We start from the raw sequence: 17,956 nt of genomic DNA, 5'->3' as shown, positions 1-17,956 counted from the left end.
ACAATGGGATATTGTTTGCAAAAATACTGAGGTCAGCGTTCTGTTTAGTTACATTGGAATGAATGGGAAAGCATGTCAGTGCAATGCAGTACAGTACACATCTTCAGTTTTATTATAGTGGGGAACATTCAAGTTATAAACATGAATGTGTGCAAACGTGTCAGAATTCAGTTACATTAATTTAATCATCGCAACAAAAGTAATCCACTCAATTTAAACACCTCAAAGGGAGAGAATATTCATTATCTTTTGAACTTTGCCCATTCGAACGCACACTCACTTGTGATTGGCTAGTGTTCATGCACACCTCCCCATCTGGCCCCTTTCCATTGGCTCTCTCACCTTTAACTGCGGCTTCGTTTCACTGGAGGCACCTGTCGGTGAAAATGTCTGAGAAGGGAGCCTTCGACACCAACGTGCTGACCCTCACCAGGTTTGTCCTGGAGGAGGGCAGAAAGGCCCACGGAACCGGTGAGCTCACCAATCTGCTCAACTCCATCTGCACGGCCGTCAAAGCAATTTCCACCGCCGTCAGAAAGGCCGGCATCGCTAATCTGTGAGGAGCTTTTTTTCAAATTGTTTTTAATTGCATTTATGTTTTGTGTTCTAGTTCATGGGGTGCCAAACTCATTTTGGCTCGCGGCCCACATGACTCACTGGCTACCATTGACGGCGCTCAACGTTCAATCCATTTTGGCTGGGAGGGGCGAATGAACGTTCTTTCATTCGCCTCTCCCAGTCAAAATCTATTGGCAGGGTTTCTACAGGTATCAGCAAATCTCATTTGATGAGTTTCAATGCTACTTTAAACTAATTTAATCCCCATGCCCGACGGCAGATAGTTTCGCACACACAAAGTGTAAGTGGAGTTGTCCGATATTAACTTTATAACCGATAACTGATATCCCAATATTGTCCAACTCCAAAAATCCGACAGCAATATCAAACGGAGACCGATATATGCAGTTGTGGACTAATTCTATTGTGATGCCCCACCGGATACTTAAGTACTGATAAATGTAACAACTTCAAGATTTTCCGATAAACATTCTGTGAAAAATAAGGGAACGACTTCAACTGAAGTTAGGGGGAAAATTCCAATATTGCACCACTATATTTTTGTTGAAATCAAAATAGTGCAACCAGGATTTTTGTTTATTTGTTGGGGGGGTCAAGTGCAAGTGTAAAGTGCCAAAAAGGCACTGCCATATTACATATGGCTCCCACAGTGCTTCTAGTTCAAAATAACAACAAAAGAACACAGCTTCGGTACAGTGAATGACGTACGTAATGAGTTTATAATTTATTATTTTTCAATCATTTATTGTTTATTTAATTTTTGCACCATGAATGCAAATGGTGTGCTCACACAACAAATCTCAAGCATCTTAATTTAGAGACGAAGCTAATTATTCTATCAATATATAATGCGACTAGTTAATTAGCACAACTGCTATGCTAGGCTGTGACCAGCCCTTGAACAAAGGCAGAAGGCTTCTACATTCACTTTGAAGGCAACATGCAGTGGCCCAAAACCATTAATGAAAAACAAATATCAATATTATCTGATATCACTTTAAAATGTTTTTTATGGCCGCGTTTATCGGTTACCCGGTAATATCGGACAACTCTAATAAATTATGTAAAGATTTTTTTTTTTTTTTTTTATGTAACAAAAGTAGAGAACAAACGTAGTGTACAAAGGTAGTGTACAACTGTAGTGAACAAGAGTGTACAAGAGTAGTAAGTGTACAAATGTAGTGAACAAAAGTAGCGTACAAAGTTAGTGTACAAATGTAGTGTACAAGAGTTGTGTACAAGGGCAGTGTACAAGAGAAGTGTACAAGGGCAGTGTACAAATGTACTGTACAAAAGTTAGTGTACAAATGTAGTGCACAAGAGTAGTGAACAAAGGTAGCGCACAAGAGTAGTGAACAAAGGTAGTGGACAAAGGTAGTGGACAAAATTTGTGTACAAAAGTAGTGAAAAAGTAGTGTACAAAAGTAATGTACAAAGGGAGTGTACAAAAGTAGTCTACCAAAGTAAGTAGTGTAAAAAAGTAGTGTACAAGGGTACACTACACGAGTCAATACGCAGTCATTCGCCTCCCTCAGACAAAAAGGATTAGACGTCTATCACAGTCAATATCAGCAAATGAGTTGATAGACTTCTCAAATCAAAAAGAATAAAATTATCGCAAATAATCTCATGATAACTTTACCATCAAACAATGTGATTACTTGAACTTTTAGTCAAAAAGGACTAACCACAGTACAAGTGGATTGGATGTGTATCATCGTCAATGGCAGCCAAGGAATTAATGTTGTCACTAGATGCCCCCCCCCCCCCCTAAAAAAACAATCACATTAATCACATTTTTAGTTTAAAAGAATGAAGATTACTCCATTTGGATTGGCCATTTATCACCATCAAGTTCATCCTATGAGTTAGTGTTATCAATATATCCAAAATAACAAATTAGTAGCAAATAATCTCTCAACTAACCTTTAAACAAACTATAAGATTAATTGATTAATTGCATTTTATTGAAAGAAAAATGAGCATTCACAGCCAGTCCACTCTAAGTCATTGGCGATATATCGGTCAGCCGATATATCGGGCCGATAAATGGCTTTTTTGTTTCAAGATCGGTCATTGGCCAATATATGGCCGATATAACAGAAGAATTTATGTTTACTGTTTGGGTGCCCATCTTTTTTTTAAAGGTCGTAGCTATGTTGGCCGGTTAATATATCGGGCCAATATATGGACTCTTTTCAAGATCGCCCGATATCAGCCGATGTAATAGGATAACTGTTATGTTCACTGTTTGGTTGGTGATCTTTCTCATAAAGGCCGACCAATATATTGGCCGGCTGATAGTTGGACTTTTTTCAAGATCGGCCGATATAAACTGATATGTAGCCAATATCATAAAATAACTATTATGTCATCTGTTTGGGTGATGGCCTTTGTTAATTGTGATTTTGCACCACCTAGTGGCCAGTGGCCAAAGCATACTGGCCTCAAATATCAGCATGCAAGATCGGCTTTAGACAATGGGAATCGGCAGAATTTTTTTATTTATTTATTTTTATCGGTATCAGCATCGGCCATAGAATATCCCATATCTGTCAACCTCTAATCAAAATGCATTATTTGCACAAAAAAAAAATCAACTTTTTTTGTACCAATTCAGTAAAATCCTGTCACAATGCGAGCACAAGTTGTGAGTTGTACTTCAACCCGGGCAAAGGTGAATGCTAGCTGCCTCTCGGTGGGGGCGCCGGGGAATGTTTTGCACGGACAGACCTTTATCAGTGTCCACAGATTTACAATTACTAGATCAGTAAACTCAAAGGTCCTTCTCCTTCTCTTCTGGGTAGGTACGGTATCGCCGGCAGCACGAATGTGACGGGCGACCAGGTGAAGAAGCTGGACGTCTTGTCCAACGACTTGGTCATCAACATGATCAAGTCGTCCTTCACCTCCTGTGTGTTGGTGTCTGAAGAAGACGAACAAGCCATCGTGGTCGAATCGGACAAGAGCGTAAGAGAGAACTCAATCAGGCTTCAATGTGGAATAAAACAATGGCTATGTTTACATGAACACTTTTATTTGGATTTAAAGCCTGATCGGAATACCGTAATTTCCCGAATATAAGGCGCACCCGTGTATAACGCGCACCCCAAATTTACTTGTAAAATCTAGGGAAATTTATTGTACCCGTTTATCACGCGCACCCTAATTTTAGCACCTATAAATAGAAGAATACAAGAAAACTGAGCTCGTGTACAGATACAGAAATGTCATTTTACTGACTGGTGAAACACAGCACAAGCATAGCACAGTAGTAGTAGTTCAAAACATTACCGTAAACTGACAATATTCACGTTAATAATATGATCTGACAACTTCTCCAACTTACCAGAATCCAGGAGAAAACAAAACAGATGTGACTTTCATCGTTTCATCATGATGAATAAATGTTTCTTCCATGGATTGATACGGTAAAATAAAAGTGAGGACTGAAGTCGGAAAACGGAAAGAGCGCATCGCTGTAGACTGTAACAAGAGGAACTATAGTTATTTGGGTTTGAGTTTCTCGAGGGACAAATATAGTTGACGGACACAGGAAGTCTGTGTTGTGTTACGTTTGTCATGGTCCGAGTTGCCGGGTTGCAATAAACGTTGACTCAAATGAGTTCAAGAAACTAAATTTATGTGCTTTATGAAGAGTGAAAAAAGCAGAATTTAACACAGACGAAATCATTCGACCAATTAGAGTGAAGTATTACCGAAACAAAATGGTGACGCCATGTACCCTAATGATCGGCAACGGATCGCCGCATACGTTTTCTTCAACACAACATGGCCATGTCAATAAAAAAAAAAAAAAATCGGTCTTTATATAATATATATACAGTGGGGCAAATAAGTATTTAGTCAACCACTAATTGTGCAAGTTCTCCCACTTGGAAATATTAGAGAGGCCTGTAATTGTCAACATGGGTAAACCTCAACCCTGAGAGACAGAATGTGGGGAAAAAAAACAGAAAATCACATTGTTTGATTTTTAAAGAATTTATTTGCAAATCATGGTGGAAAATAAGTATTTTGTCAATACCAAAAGTTCATCTCACTGCTTTGTTATGTACCCTTTGTTGGGAATAACGGAGGCCAAACTTTTTCTGTAACTCTTCACAAACTTTTCACACACTGTTGCTGGTATTTTGGCCCATTCCTCCATGCAGAGCTCCTCTAGAGCAGTGATGTTTTGGGGCTGTCGTTGGGCAACACGGACTTTCAACTCCCTCCACAGATTTTCTATGGGGTTGAGATCTGGAGACTGGCTAGGCCACTCCTGGACCTTGAAATGGTTCTTACGAAGCCACTCCTTTGTTGGCCTGGCTGTGTGTTTGGGATCATTGTCATGCTGAAAGACCCAGCCACGTCTCATCTTCAATGGCCTTGCTGACGGAAGGAGATTTTCACTCAAAATCTCTCGATACATGGCCCCATTCATTCTTTCCTTTACACAGATCAGTCGTCCTGGTCCCTTTGCAGAAAAACAGCCCCAAAGCATGATGTTTCCACCCCCATGCTTCACAGAGGCTATGGTGTTCTTCGGATGCAATTCAGTATTCTTTCTCCTTCAAACACGAGAGCCTGTGATTCTATCAAAAAGTTATATTTTGGTTTCATCTGACCATAACAAATTCTCCCAGTCCTCTTCTGGATCATCCAAATGCTCTCTAGCGAACCGCAGACGGGCCTGGACGTGTACTGGCTTCAGCAGGGGGACACGTCTGGCAGTGCAGGATTTGAGTCCCTGGCGGCGCATTGTGTTACTGATAGTAGCCTTTGTTACTGTGGTCCCCAGATCGAGGGAGATTATCAGTGGTCTTGTATGTCTTCCATTTTCTAATAATTGCTCCCAAAGTTGATTTCTTTACACCAAGCGTTTTACCTATTGCAGATTCAGTCTTCCCAGCCTGGTGTAGGTCTACAATTTTGTCTCTGGTGTCCTTCGACAGCTCTTTGGTCTTGGCCATAGTGGTGTTTGGAGTGTGACTGACTGAGATTGTGGACAGGTGCCCGATAATGAGTTAAAACAGGTGCCATTAATACAGGTGACGAGGGGAGCCTCGTTAGACCTAGTTAGAAGAAGTTAGACCTCTTTGACAGCCAGAAATCTTGCTTGTTTGTAGGAGAGCAAATACTTATTTTCCACTATAATTTGGAAATAAGTTCTTTAAAAATCAAACAATGTGGTTATCTGTTTTTTTTCTCCACATTCTGTCTCTCATGGTTGAGGTTTAACCATGTTGACAATTACAGGCCTCCATAATATTTTCAAGAGGGAGAACTTGCACAATTAGTGGTTGACTAAATACTTATATTTGCCCCACTGTAACCGAACTCATTATAAAATGCAACTAAGGTTGCTTAAAAGTTGGTGGGGACAATTTGAGCATCCTGAAAAGTTGGTTGTGTTTTGTCCCTATCGTCCCTATGCAAACCTACGCCCTTGTGTCAGAGTCCCTTTCGCCAATCACCTACCCTTTCTGACCTCTTGCTTTTAATTAATTTACCTGACAGCAAGTCAAAACTTACAACATTTCCACTGCACCCAACCTTATTAGCCAAACCAAAGAAAAGTCATGAAGCTATTTCTTTCAGGGCAAATACATCGTGTGCTTTGACCCGCTGGACGGTTCTTCAAACATCGACTGTCTTGTATCCATCGGTACCATCTTTGCCATCTACAGGAAGGTGAGTTTTGGACGTAAAATGCTTGATTTGAGTTTTTTCAATGTGACTTCTGTATCCTCCGCAGACTACAGACAATGAACCAAGTGAGAAAGACGCCCTTCAGCCGGGGAGGAACCTGGTAGCTGCTGGTTATGCTCTGTATGGTAGCGCCACCATGATGGTTTTGTCTACCGGACAAGGAGTGAACTGCTTCATGCTCGACCCTGTAATGCATCCACTTGCATAGCCGTGATTGCTGTATTTTGTCATCTTTTAAAAAAAACAAAGAAAACTACACAGACTTTAATTTCTTTTTCAGGCCATCGGGGAGTTCATCCTGGTGGACCGAGATGTGAAGATCAAGAAAAAGGGGAAAATCTACAGCTTGAACGAGGGATATGCGCAGCATTTTTACCCTGATGTGACGGAATACATCCAGAAGAAAAAGTACCCAGAGGTAATTACCGTAATTTTTGGACTATAAACTGTTACTTTTTTCCTTCATTTTGAATCCTGCGGCTTATAGTCCAGTATGGCTTATTTGTTGATATTTTGGGGTTAATAGGTAACACTTTATAGTAATAGTAATAATAATAATATTAGGACGGTCATAATTATGACATGACACTATCATGGGCATTACTGAATGCTTATGACAGATATCATTAAGTGTCATCCGGCAAATTATGTCACAAACTCCATTTAGTGTATGTCCAGCTCGGATCTTTTACATCCATTCAAAAGTGAGATGATTTGCTAGATATGATTTTCTAATGAGTCTTATTGAGCCACTATCATATAAAGTGTTACCAAATACCATTACTAGCAATTAATGAAACAACTGGTACAGCAACTGAAGAAATAATTACCATAGACCATGAATTTTGATTGTTATTTACATTTGTAGCGCTGCAATGTATGCTAGGAGGCATGTTGAACGACAACAGCGTTGACGGCAGGTGGCAGCAGAGGTTTACTGTCTCCCTCAAGGCAGTAATGTTGGCCAAATGAAGCTTCCTGAAACAAGGAAGCTTTTCAGCCAACTGGTTCAAAGCTTCATGGTGATTCATTTGGTCTTTCGACAGTAATATAATGCTGCTGTCAAATAAAGTGTTATCGGTTAATATCTTTTGGCGTAAATATCACATAATACACTGAGGACAGCTACAGCTTATAGTCCAATGCGGCTTATCGATGAACAAATGCTGTTTTTGTGTCAAGTTTGGCAGGTGGCGGCTTAGTCAGGTGCGCATTATAGTCTGAAAATTACGGTAGACAAATTCATTAAACATGCTAATCATGTGAGAGCCGTTCCATACTATTTGCACAGAGTCAAAATGAGATAAGTTGACCCCTAGGTGCTATTCATACCAGAATTGGCGAGCTAGGCAATTGCCTAGGGCACCATATTGTGGAGGGGGCACCAAATTGCTTTGAGGGGAAAAATACTCAGGAAAAACAATACTCATGCTACTACACCCGAGCGTTTTCAAACATATCAAGTACATTTCAATATGCTACATATAAAAAAAATATATTTATTATCTTCAAAATGACCACTGGTCTGAATCTAGTGAGTAAGATCATAATTCTTTTGTTGCTCTTGTTTTGTTCCTCTTGCGCTCTTGTCGACAGTGAAATGTGTTACCAGCTAGCGCTATTGATTAATGAATGTCGCAAGTCTGCTGCTGTCAATACAGCAGGAGTATCAGCAGAGGTGGGTTACATTTACTCCGCTACATTTAATTGATTCACTTTTTGAGAAAAAAAACTCTTAATTATAAGACTGGTTTTACCACACCATACTTTTTACTATTACTTGAGTACATTTGTGAAGAAAAAAACGCTACTCTTACTCCGCTACTTTGGGCTACACTAGATTTGTTACATTTTTCATTTTATATTAGATTATTAGATTTAACTTGATTTTTGCCCAAAGTGGCTCAACAGGTGTAACCATTGAGACATCGCAATAATAATCACATGACACCTGTTACATCAATCAGATGTAACAATACAGTCACATGACCACACACAAGCTTGCAGTCGGACGTTCTATGATCACACCAGTCGTTTCAATTGCGTGGCGTCTTTGAAGCACTGTAAGTAATAAACATAATATACAACAAACAAAAATAATATTTAATAAAATAAATTGTCATTTCAGGACTCCTAGCTATATTTTGCCTACGGCACCTAGTCAACCAGGGATGCAATGTATGCATTTTTTATTTAAAAAAATGATTAATGAATAAACTCTCACCTCCGAAACTTACACTTGAAGTTTTTCTTCCATTATTTTGGTTTGAGGATGTTTTTGGGAGCAGACCTATTGCAAGGATTCAGAAATCAAATAAAATCCTAAAGTTTCCCATTTTTGAGCAGCTTTCATCTGTGTTAAAAAATTTCAGTCGCTAAATCCACTTTTTAATTTTAATCGGTTTTCAAATATCTTTGCAATTTTTGAAACATTGTCAAAACCACTGAACATCGATGGAAAGGCTCATATATAGTTACGATTAAAGATGTCCCGATCGACCGATCACGTCATTTTCAAAGTATCGGAATCGGCAAAAAAATATCGGACATGCCTTTTTTTAATATATATATATATTTTAATTAAATCGTTTTCTAATTGTATTTCACGTTACAGACAAAATGTCTTACACTCATCCAGAGTCTTTAGTTTTGGCTTAAAGTAGGACTGTCAAATATATCGCGTTAACGGCGGTAATTAATTTTTTAAAAATTAATCACGGTAAAATATTTAATGCAATTAACGCATGCGCTGCACGACCCACTCACACATTGTCACGTTTGATCTATAAAGGCGCCGTTTTACCTATATATAGAGCTAAAAGGCAGTGTAAAATGAATAGAGTGAATTTAGGCAGTCTTTGGTGCCTTTATTTAATTGGCTAAAGCCTTAAAATCCCTCTCAACAATTAAAAATATCGTGGGAAGCAATGTGGGGAAGACAAGTAGTAGTTGATCTTTTTCTTAACACCATATGTTATTTCTAAACGCAGAGAAGATATATCAATTGGTGTCACTACGCACAGTCATGGTTGCACTTCCCATCATGCTTTTGGGCAGAACAGTTAAATGGCTACAGTATCATTCACTGAAAGCTCAACAAATACACTAGATGGCAATATTTAGTCACAATATACAACGTCACATTTATTCTTTAAGAATTACAAGTCTTTCTATCCGTGGACCCCTCTCACAGAAAGAATGTTAATAATGTAAAGGCCATCTTGAGGATTTATTGTCATGATAAACAAATACAGTACTTATGTACTGTATGTTGAATGTGTATAATTGTCCGAGTTTTATTCATTTTTTTTCTTAATGCATTGCCAAAATGTATATGATCGGGAAAAATTGTCGGGAATGATTGGAATTGAATCGGGAGCAAAAAAAAAAGCAATCTGATCGGGAAATATCGGGATCGGCAGATACTCGAACTAAAACGATCGGGATCGGATCGGGAGAAAAAAAACATGATCGGAACAACTCTAGTTACGATGCACAGCCACTTAGACTGCCAATTTCCAGTATTGCAATTGTTATGTTTCCAGGATGGCTCCGCTCCATATGGCAGCCGCTACGTCGGCTCCATGGTGGCTGACGTCCATCGCACGCTGGTGTACGGCGGCATCTTTTTGTATCCCGCCAATGTGAAGAGTCCAAAGGGGAAGGTGAGCACGTGAGTTGGTAAAGTGCAGTGACTACTTGCGCCAATAAAAGATCCGCGTGAAGCCCGTTTCCCAACTCTGCCTTCTCTCAGCTGCGGTTGCTTTATGAGTGCAACCCCATGGCCTTCATCATGGAGCAGGCGGGCGGCATGGCCACAACGGGGGCCTGCAACGTTCTGGATATCCAGCCTACTAACATCCACCAGAGGGTCCCCGTGGTGCTGGGCTCACCTGATGATGTGACGGAGTACCTCGCCATCTATAAGAAGCATCACAAATGAGGTGAGGTGGGAAAAGCATTCACAAGACTTTGATAAATGTGCTATGAAATTAAACAGCAAGTGACTTTAAAATGATAAAAGACACAAATCCATAAGGAAAAAAACTGACTGAAAAGGATTAGTAATGAAATTAGAGGCTAATTAGTCTTAATTTCTCAGCTGCCTTGGCTCCGCCCACTAAAAAAACTCCAAATAGAAGATGATGTCACACCCAGAATGAGGTTTTGCTAGCATGCTAGCCATAGACGCGCTATTCTCTAGTTGCCGTGTAACTGCTCTGTCATCTTGTCAACATGTACTAGCTAGCGTAGCGCTAGAAAGCTAGACATGATCATTAAGGGCATCGTATTATAAGGTGAATTATCGGCTCTTGAGAAAACCGAAGGCTTTAGGTGCGCCTAATAGTGCAGAAAATACAGTAATGGCAATTAATCTCATAATTACTTTATCATTAAACAATGCGATTAATCGCAATTTCAGTTAAAAAGGACTAAATAATAATTCAAAGTACAAGTGGATTGGACGTGTATCACCGTCAATGGCAGCCAAACAATTAAATTTTGTCATTAGACATGGACTTCACTATCAGTTGACAGGAGACAGGGCTCGAGGCCGATCCGTAGGGGGCCTATATTAAAAAACTTCAAATATTTTCAAAACCAAAGCCACTAGTGACCTAAAACCAAAACAAGCACCTCCCTTAGGCATATATGAGTCTCCATGAGCAGCGCCATCAAAAAATTCAAAGTCGTTCCATAATGAGATCCTACATACGTACATGTATAACAAAATTTAAAATGGCTATAAAATTCTCAGATGTTAATCTAGAAGGACAAAAATGACCAAATGCAAAGATAATTGCCTATAATTTCGGGATCAATAGGAATATTTAACATATAGAAATTTTTGCCAGAAATAGCAACTTAAATTTTTTTCCCACAAAATCCAACATGGTGGCCGTCACAAAACAAAGAGCGTTTTAAGTCGAAAATTATTGTAAATAAATGCTTAAAACGGTTAATTTCTATAGATATGAACGTAAATCAGTCTCGATATTTGGTTAAAAGCAAAATACGGGCAGTTACTGTTCATTTTATGTAAATATTTCACGCTGAAGTTACAGTATTGTGTAATCCAGCAAGGCGGCCATCACGAAACAGAGCTTTTTAAGTTGTTCTCGTAAGTAAATGCTTAAATGGCGCAATTTCTATAGATATGAACGTAAAACAGTCTTGATTCGTGGTTAAAAGCAAAAAACTGGTTAGGTATTGTTCATTTTACGTAAATATTTCAAGTCAAAATTACAGTATTGTGTAATCCAACATGGCTGCCGTCATGAAACAAAGAGCTTTTTAAGTTGAAAATTCTTGTAAATAAATGCTTAAATAGCGCAATTTTTATAGATATGAACGTAAAACAGTCCTGATTCATAGATAAAGCAAAAAACAGGCAGTTATCAGTCATTTTACGTAAATATTTCAAGCCAAAGTTACAGTACTGTGTAATCCAGCGTGGCGGCCGTCATGAAACAAAGAGCTTTTTAAGTTGAAAATTCTTGTAAATAAATGCTTAAATGGCTCAATTTGTATAGATTTGACCGTAAAACAGTCTTGGTTAAAGGCAAAAAACAGACAGTTATCGTTCATTTTACAAAAAATTTTCAAGCCAAAGAACATTTCAAACTGCATGCATAGTGAATTTAATATAGTAATAACCTTGAATCCTCAACCAAATCACTCTTGAGACACTTCTTCCTGCTTGTATGCAGTAAAACCTTTGTCCTATTTCTTCCTAAATCCGGCGTTAGAACGCAGCTTGTCTTTGAGTTTATCACAGTGAAAGCCAACTCAACGATCGATCAATGTTCAATTTAAGAGCTTATTAGGTATTTCAATGACAGCCAGTGAGTTAATACTACAAATTTGGAGAATGCTTGGCTAAAACTTATGACTGTGTTCATTGGACTTGATATGCTTTTTTAATTTTTTTCAGATGAAACAGAACCTGTCTGATTCTTCAGCTCGTTCCTTTCGACCGCACAGAAACCGCAACCCGAAAACCCCCGAGGACATGCAAATTCCAATGACGACGGATCTTTTCATTTGCGTCTCTTGTCACTTTTGTTTAGAAAAAGCCAAATAAAGCGTTCTCATACAAGTAAATTTGCAACTGGACTTGAAATTGTGAATCCCAAAACCCTGACTGATTTTTTTTCCCACCCTTGAAAACATGCTCGCCGAATATGTGACGTTAAATTGAGGTTTTGAAATCACATCACAGCCTCTAAAAGCCTTGGAAACTTGGAGCCGCTAGCGCTAACTTTCCCTCTCCATGGAATTTTTCTTCCAATTTGGCAGTCGAGCGCTTGCAGATGTGTGAAGTGCGCTCGAGTCAGTCGGGAACAGGCAAACCATCTGAATGGCTAACTACCTTATCTAATGCACATTAATCACACATCAAAAATTTCAGGACGGTAAGGGGCATAAAAGTTGTATACAGAAGTTGCCAAAAATGTACGGTTCCCCCCAAATCCGCCAAAAACTTTCCTACTCATTTCTTTAAAAAAAATTTTTTTTTTTTAAATACCTGTCCTGTTCACGTGTTTGACACGGAGAATAGAAGTCTTAAGTGTCCGGTTGGTTTGAACAGTTTTTAAAAAAAATAATAAGGCAAATGTGACACACAGAATGGCTTGCTAAAATTTGCTTATATTGTTCTGCGTAAAGGACGTCAGCCAAGGTTGGACCACCACATTTTTATCACAGCAAATCTGGCCCCCTTTGCAAAAAGTTTGGACACCCCTGCACTAAACCGTTGCTGTTGGAGCGCACAACAACAGTGGGGGCGGGGGGACTACTGTGAAGGTGAGGAGCAGCGGCTTGCCTGGCTGTGCATTTGGGATGAAATGCATAACTGATGCTACAACAATCTAATTTACAAATTTATGGGGGGGGGGGGGGGGGCGCGGCCACCCCCTGGTGGTGCCATTGGGAAACAGGAGAAAAAGAAACAAACAACAAGATATACAGTGGGGAGAACAAGTATTTGATAAACTGCCAATGGGTTTTCCCATTGACTGTGTATCAAATACTTGTTCTCCCCACTGTACATTGACCGCCTACACAAACTATGAATATGTTGGTGCTATCGTCAGCTAGATGCATTTCCGGTTGACACCATGTGGGGGGCTTGTTGACCAGGGAAAGAAGGGGAGGGGGGAGGGAGGTCTATTGGATAAGTGATTGGGAAGGGTGGAGTGTACACAAATCAGCTCTGTGATCTAGAAACCAGTAATCGTGTGAATCCCTTGTAAGTGTAAGCCCGTCGGCAACCGTGATGGGATTGTGTGGGGAGGGTAGTGCAATGTATAAATTAAAATAGGAGAGCTCGACTTGGGGCAGTGGGACCGCTGCATGGAATTTCTACCCTGCTGCCCGTCCCACCGCTCTTTGACAGAGCTCCCCCGGGGAGTATGATTTCCTATTCATTTCTGATGGGTTGCCAGTGACAGCCATGTACGTCGTTCCATTTACAGTATGGCCAAAATTTCACTTTCATTTTAAATGGCAGAAAAACCTGTGTGGTTGTGATTTTTGACAAAAAAACAACAACTTACCATTGCAGCCCTCTGACATTCAACTCACCATGCAATTGACAGCCATGCACATCCATGCCATTGACGGCCATGTACGTCCTTGCCATTGATGGCTCTGAACATTGATGCCATTGACAGCCGTATATTGATGCCAAAGTACTTCGATTCCACTGACGCATTTGTAAGTCGATGCCATTTACACCCATGTAGGTCAAAATATCAACAGGAAGTGACTTCGTAATGCCCCCCAATCAACAAGAAGTGACTCAAAAAAACAAAACAAAATCAGCTGGGCGTGTCATAGGTTTTACCACTACAACTTCAAAGCTCCTTTCGCAATTTCTGGAAATTGCATCTTATAAACCCTACTCACGTGACGTCACAGCCACGCCCCCGCGCCATGTTGTCCGTATACTCGTCATGTTAATGCATTAGCGCTTCGTAAATTCCTCCTATTATGGTGTGTTTTTCTGCTCGTTAACATTAATAATCAAAATGGTGAAGTCGTGTGTGGCGGTCGGTCGCAAAAACAGAAGATAGACGGAGAGACTTGAAGTTTTACCGTATTCCGAGAGACCCGGAGAGGAGAGAGACATGGGCTGCTGCAATTCGATGAGAAAACTGGGCTCCAAACGACTACCACAGATTATGTAGTAGTCATTTTATATCTGGTAAGATGCATTTAATATATATTTAGAGGGTTTTGGGCTGACAACCACAATTAAGATCATTGCTAGGCTAATCGCCAACAACATACACTCAGACGTTGTGAATGAACTACCTGAAAATATATAATTATAAGGGGATAATCAGACAGTTGTCATACAATTAATTTACAATTTCACTATTGAGGTCAAAAGCCAAAAAATAAATTCAACTAGGGACAATCTGGAGTAGTGCTATCGCACTTCATATTTATTACATATTATATACGTATGTAGTGAGAGTGCTATCGCTAAACCATCTAAACATTAAAAGCCCTGGCTCTATTGACAAATGACATGAAATACATTATTAGACTTGACAGTGGATGTTAGCAAGAACAAAAGATTTTGAATTGAAAATTTCGTAACTCACCTTCTGAGCACAAGATTCCTGCCGAATTTTCGTGTACGAGGACCTGTTTCACCCAACCAGCAACGTAGCATTTATAAGCCTCCAAGCTCTTAAAGTTTTTCAAACTTTCGTGAGAATAGGCTGATTTTGTGTGGACAAGATAGTTGTAAATATCAGTGTCAGGCAAAGATGGCGAAGGCAGCAGGTCGAAAAACATCGATTTTGGCATCAAATACGGATCTGGCGAAGGGATAAACTGAAGCTTTTCCACGTACTGCCTTTTATGCAACGCATCCAATGAGTTTACAGCGTCAGATAACACCGGGGCTTCCATGAATTGCTCTATAACTTGCACGACTAATTGAAAACAATGAGAATAGGTCTAAAAAATAGGTACAATATGGCGGTCAGAAACAGCGACACGCCCATTTTGTGACGTAGGTGAGTAGGGTCTATAGTTATAATTTCTGTACTAAAGTAGATTTTTTAAGCTACAGCTGCCTTGACATGAAAGTTTTACTTATCGTGACTCAAAACCTTCTTAATTTACATTTTAGGTGTACGATCAAATCGCCTCCGTGAAGTCGGACCCCAACATAAGCAAATTTATAGAAAAATGTCATTCGTTTGTGCTAGGTTTGTGCTCGTTTGTGCTGAAAACATTTCGTTTGTGCTGCTATCATTTTTGAGATATTAACACTTCTTTTATTGGGCAATTTGAGGTTAACCAGCCCCCCCTTTTGAATAAAAATATCTAAAAATGACTTAATGCATTAGATTTAAAAAGTTTTCACCTTTTCTGCTTCAATTCAATGCGCTTTATGCCACTTAATTGTTCCTCGCAAAGGATATATAACATAAATAGTATGAAAACACTCAAATGCTTATCTACATTTTCATTTCTTGTTCCCATTTTGTGTTGTTTGTTAGCATCAAGCTAAACAGGCTTTCATAAGGCAAGTTTACTGTATGCGTTGGCATTAACGTGTAAAATTCTTTATTTCATGTTAAAGAGTTTATTCAGTACTTTTCTTCAGTACTTTTTAAGTACAATGTTTGAGTACTTTTACACCATCTTTTTACCAAGTGTCTTCACTCAACGCAGGACGGCCGCGCCTGTTTATTGCCACTTTTTGGATATGATTATAGGTTACTGAATTGATATTCAGATATTGCAGGAAAAGCAAAAGCCACCCAGTTTATTTTCCCTCTCAGACACACTGTGTGTGGTATATTCTGCCTCCTCTAAAAGTGGTAAAGCAAGAGCAATATTATGCATTTTGTAAACAAATTGGTGGGTTTCTCTCCCCCCAAATCAGTTGGGTGTCCTACTAGTTCAAATGGATTGGACGTCTATCGATGTCACTAGCAGTGAAATACGATCATCTGCTGCCAGCCTTCCTAATTCAAATAGAGTATAGATTTTCACAGATCTCATGTGAAAGCTTTTGGTACTTTCCCAGCCACAGCGCCTCTAAAACCTCCAAAGACGACGTTGAGGGGAATTTGTGTGTGATCTTGACTTTATGCTGACTCTTATTTTTATTTTTCTACGTAAGATAGCCAAAAGGCGACATGCTAGGACTAGTTATTTCGAATAAGCAAATAATCGGTTTAGAAACATTTGATCTGTTGCAGAATAAAATTTTGGGAGATGTAAAACAAAGGCTTGCTAAGATTGCACTTTCAAAAGAGCCTTAAATGTGAATACAAAATTCCAGAGTGTTTCTCAAAAAGATGCAAAATTGCACTATCATTAAAAAATGAATTAAAATGCCTGAGCTTCAAACAGTATTAAAATAAAAAAATAAATGAGGATCTACGTACAACAAAAGAACAATTGGCTAACTTGCATAGCAAAAGCCCGCTGGCTTAAATGCTGGTTGCTGGTTGGGTGAAACAGGTCCTCGTCCACGAAAATTCGGCAGGAATCTATCTTGTGCTTAGAAAGGTGAGTTACGAAATTTTCAATTCAAAATCTTTTGTTATTGCTAACATCCACTGTCAAGTCTAATGTATTTCATGTCGTTTGTCAATGGAGTTAGGGCTTTTAATGTTTATATGGTTTAGCGATAGCACTCTCACGACATACATACGTGTATGTTGTCGGCGATTAGCCTAGCAATGATCTTAATTGTGGTTGTCAGCCCAAAACCCTCTAAATATATATTAAATGCATCTTACCAGATATAAAATGACTACTACATAATCTGTGGTAGTCGTTTGGAGCCCAGTTTTCTCGTCGAATTGCAGCAGCCCATGTCGCTCTCCGGGTCTCTCGGAATACGGTAAAACTTCAAGTCTCTCCGTCTATCTTCTGTTTTTGCAACCGACCGCCACACACGACTTCACCATTTTGATTATTAATGTTAACGAGCAGAGAAACACGTCGTAAATAGGAGGAATGTACGTAGCCGTAACAGGGAAACATGATGTGTTGACGGACAAATGGGCGGCACCAGTCAGGAGGAAGGAGTTGTGACGTCACGTGGGTAGGGTCTATAGCAGGTCACATCCTGTTGATTTGGGGATATTTGAGGGACACGTATACTTTTGATATTTGGCCACTTCCTGCTGATTTGGGGACAATTCGTGGACATGTCCAGTTGATATCGAGTCACATCCTGTTGATTTGGGGACAATTTGGGGACATGTCCTATTGATATCAGGTCAGTTCCTGTTGATTTGGGGGACATTGTTGGGACGTCCTGGTGATATCAGTTCAATGCAATGTAAATGCCATTGGAAATGAATAGGAAATTTGGACGTACATGATCGTCAATGGTATGGACTTACATATCATAAGCGGCTTTTATGGGGAGGGCCACAGGGGCCAAACCCCCCCCGGTGTCCGAAAAGTGTGATTGCATGTAATTGACTTTCCTATATAAATAAAAGTTGAAAAGCAATAAAACTGCAGCAAAAATGAATGAAATGAACAAAAAAATATATTTATATAATGGGTCAAAATTATTTTTCGAGCACCTTAGACTTTCAGTTGCTTTGCATATAATAAAAAAAAAAAAAAAAAGAAAAAAATATTTAAAAAATATGTTTTTCTTCTTTGA

General features: G+C 39.3%; 1 protein-coding gene across 1 annotated transcript; it reads left to right on the top strand.

Annotated features, from left to right (window-relative positions):
* Nucleotides 1-357: 357 nt before the first annotated feature.
* LOC130905050 (fructose-1,6-bisphosphatase 1-like) lies at nucleotides 358-12,399 on the top strand. The gene is made up of 8 exons (XM_057818052.1): nucleotides 358-556; nucleotides 3,387-3,549; nucleotides 6,184-6,276; nucleotides 6,341-6,481; nucleotides 6,575-6,712; nucleotides 9,840-9,959; nucleotides 10,049-10,238; nucleotides 12,230-12,399. Exons 1-7 carry the CDS (start codon nucleotides 387-389, stop codon nucleotides 10,235-10,237), a joined length of 1,014 nt encoding a protein of 337 aa, XP_057674035.1. The 5' UTR covers nucleotides 358-386; the 3' UTR covers nucleotide 10,238; nucleotides 12,230-12,399.
* The last annotated feature ends 5,557 nt before the right edge of the window (nucleotides 12,400-17,956 follow it).

Source organism: Corythoichthys intestinalis, chromosome 17 (assembly GCF_030265065.1).
Source record: "Corythoichthys intestinalis isolate RoL2023-P3 chromosome 17, ASM3026506v1, whole genome shotgun sequence".
NCBI lineage: Eukaryota > Metazoa > Chordata > Actinopteri > Syngnathiformes > Syngnathidae > Corythoichthys > Corythoichthys intestinalis.
The sequence above is the reverse complement of the archived record's forward strand: the minus strand, read 5'-3'. Positions and strand labels throughout refer to the sequence as shown.

Bases quoted from the DNA above. Each gene is read 5' to 3' on its own strand.
- LOC130905050 (XM_057818052.1), top strand. From the start codon at position 387: ATGTCTGAGAAGGGAGCCTTCGACACCAACGTGCTGACCCTCACCAGG. The intron at 3,550-6,183 runs GTAAGAGAGAAC...TATTTCTTTCAG, and splicing joins TGGTCGAATCGGACAAGAGC to GGCAAATACATCGTGTGCTT. The intron at 6,277-6,340 runs GTGAGTTTTGGA...TATCCTCCGCAG, and splicing joins TCTTTGCCATCTACAGGAAG to ACTACAGACAATGAACCAAG.